The following is a 2,691-nucleotide window of genomic DNA, read 5'->3' on the forward strand; positions in this document are numbered from 1 at the left end:
AGGAATGCTGTGCCGGTGGCCAGAGGCAGTCAGCAGCGTTCCATCTAATGCAAATACTTGCAGCCCCTCTGCCCCAGCCCTGTCCAGCAGGCTGGAGCTGCTGCCATCTCACCTGAGCCTGATGAAAAAAGGGACAGATGAGCCTAGAAAGGGAGCCTCACCTGCACCCATTTGGGGAACAGCTGGGCCAAATAACCCTTCCCCAGCCACAACAAGATTGCTGCTTTTCTCCCTGAATATTAGTTTTAAACCTGGGTGCTACAGGTGACAGCAGATCAGCCGCACCTATTTTGAGACACTTGCAGGTATTGCTGCTACAAGTGCTAACAGGCTTGAGGACTTGGGGCTGGGACATGAAAGACACGTTGGCCATTTCCCCTTACCCCAATTACGTGTATTTTAATCGGTCTCTCTCTTCCAGTAAGTTTCACAGCGTCCTCGAACACGTTAAAATTGCTTCGTGATAAGACTGTTATCTTCCCTCCCATGCTGCCTCTCACATCACCTGCATGAAGAAATTCCCAGTTAGAAAGCAGGTACCTAAAACCCCAAAATCTTCATAAATCAGGATTGATCCTGAGACACTTTCTTTATTATGCAGTAGTAGCTCTGTGACTCCCAGTCACTGAACAGAGCCGACTGAGCCGAGCGGTGCGCCGACACGACTTACCCTTTTGGTTTCCACCCACTAATGTCTTATTCCTGATCTTCTTGCAGACATCCAGAATGGTTGCTCCAACGTAAGCTATTTCAGGACCAAATCTGAAACTCTACATGGGAAAATGAAGGAAACCGCAGGAAAAGAAGAACTCGTTAGAACCTACAAAAGTATTGATATATATGGAACTGTACAATTCCCACCAACCTTCTGGAAAAGCTTTCTCTTAGAAAAAGAATCATAGAATCATAGAATCACTTTGGTTGGAAAAGACCTATGAGATCATCGAGTCCAACCTTTAACCTAACCCTGCCATCCCACCACTAAACCCTGTCCCTCAGCACCTCATCTACCCTTCTTTTAAATACCTCCAGGGATGAGGACTCTACCACCTCCCTGGGCAGCCCATTCCAGAGCCTGACAGCCCTTTTGGTGAAGAAGTTTTTCCAAATGTCTAGCACCCAAATCCCCCCCCAACTATTCCTAGAAACCCTAGTCAGTCTTACACCCAAGGCGAAAGGAACTGTGCTGTGAGATGGGACTATCATACAGGGCAAAACGTGGTTTCCAACCTCTCCACCCCAACAGCCGCCACTGCCAAGACTCTTCCCCACGAAGTTAATGCACCATGGCACGTCTGTCCGGCAGCAGGGGCTAGAGGTGCTGGGAAAGCAGCCAGGTCCCTCACTTGGCTGGGATGCTGGAGAGGTGACGGGCTGGAGAAACAGAGCAGGGCTGGAGGTTGCTCCTTATATTTCCTAACCTGTAGGTCTGGGGCCAACAGTCAAAGCACTGTGAGGTCAAAGCCATAATCAAGTTTCATTAACACCATGATTAAAACCCACCGGTGCTTGGCTAAGCACAACACCTCCACCAGCAAAGGGAAGCGGAAAACCTTGTAACACAAAAATACTCCACAAGAGAGGTGATGCAAGGCTGGTCCCAAGGCTGTCACAAGATGTGCCACTGCAAATGAATGTAGTCCCCATTCCTATGTGCCCATCCCTGGCTCCTGCCCCTTGGCAAGGCTGCCATGGTGCAAGGGGAAAAGGCAGCTCAGGTAGATGGGCGTTCGGTGGCCGTTCTGGCTTAGGTGCTTGTATGGTTCATTTAAGCAGATTCATTCCACAAGGATTCCCAAAGGGAGAGTTTCCCCCTTACGTTAGCTGTCAGAATTGTGTAGCCATGTGGCTGATCAGGCAAAAAAACTAACCAGGGGGCGCTTTCAGTTGGCGGAACAGCAGCCTAGGTAGCCTGGAGACACAAGCATCACTTGTGCTGAAAGAAGGTGGGAGCTCTCTTCCAGGGCAAACCCAGATCAGCTGAAGCTGCTCATGAAAATTAGGCCCTTGGCAGAAAAACAGGGCAGGAGATATCATGGCCAAAGGGGCACTGGTGGGACAGAGGTGGCAATGACGGAGTTTGTACAGAGCCAGAAAAAAAGATAATGTATACAGCCACCAGTCAGTGTGGTTTTATTTCAAGGAGGTCACTGCCAGAACAAAATTCATCTCCTTGCTCCTAACTCCTTCCCCTCTGTGCATGAGACCCACTGTCCTAACTGATTGGCAATGTCAGCAAGGAGGATATCTGCCCTTGCCCACTCAGAACTAACCCAGAAGAGAGGGGATCTCCTTGAAATAAGCCATATACTAAGGGTCTCTACCCCCATACCCACTTTGAAAGCCACGTGGCTTTCCTAGTGATGGGATCGCTCCACTAAGAAGCACAAAGGAGCTCTGCAGCGCAGAGTGTGAACAGCAAAGCATGCCACTAAGCCAGGCATCGAGGGGAAATGGTCTGAAGTTGCGCCAGGGCAGGTTTAGGTTGGACATTAAGAAAAATTTCTTCACAGAAAGGGCTGTCAGGCTCTGGAATGGGCTGCCCAGGGAGGTGGTCGAGTCCCCATCCCTGGAGGGATTTAAAAGAAGGGTAGACGAGGTGCTTAGGGACAGGGTTTATGCACATAAGTCCATGGGACCTGATGAGATGCATCCCAGAGTCCTGAGAGAACTGGCCGATGAAGTTGCCAA

The 2,691-nt window shown here is 49.8% G+C and overlaps 2 protein-coding genes across 4 annotated transcripts in view; one reads left to right on the plus strand and one right to left on the minus strand.

Annotated features, from left to right (window-relative positions):
• Positions 1-375, plus strand: part of IL15RA (interleukin 15 receptor subunit alpha) — an 18,182-nt gene extending 17,807 nt beyond the window's left edge. Inside the window, exon 7 of the transcript XR_004843280.1 lies at positions 3-375. The gene's annotated coding sequence lies outside the window, so the exon portion shown is untranslated. The remainder of the gene's footprint in view (positions 1-2) is intronic.
• FBH1 (F-box DNA helicase 1) overlaps positions 1-2,691 on the minus strand; it is a 39,661-nt gene that overhangs the window by 9,869 nt on the left and 27,101 nt on the right. For all 3 annotated transcript variants that reach the window (XM_035903882.1, XM_035903881.1, XM_035903883.1), the window contains 2 exons: positions 671-770; positions 384-505 (listed from right to left, as the gene is read on the minus strand). In XM_035903882.1, the coding sequence (XP_035759775.1) occupies positions 384-505; positions 671-770 (222 nt within the window). The remainder of the gene's footprint in view (positions 1-383; positions 506-670; positions 771-2,691) is intronic.

Source organism: Egretta garzetta, unplaced genomic scaffold (genome assembly GCF_000687185.1).
Source record: "Egretta garzetta isolate BGI_Z169 unplaced genomic scaffold, ASM68718v1 scaffold260, whole genome shotgun sequence".
NCBI lineage: Eukaryota > Metazoa > Chordata > Aves > Pelecaniformes > Ardeidae > Egretta > Egretta garzetta.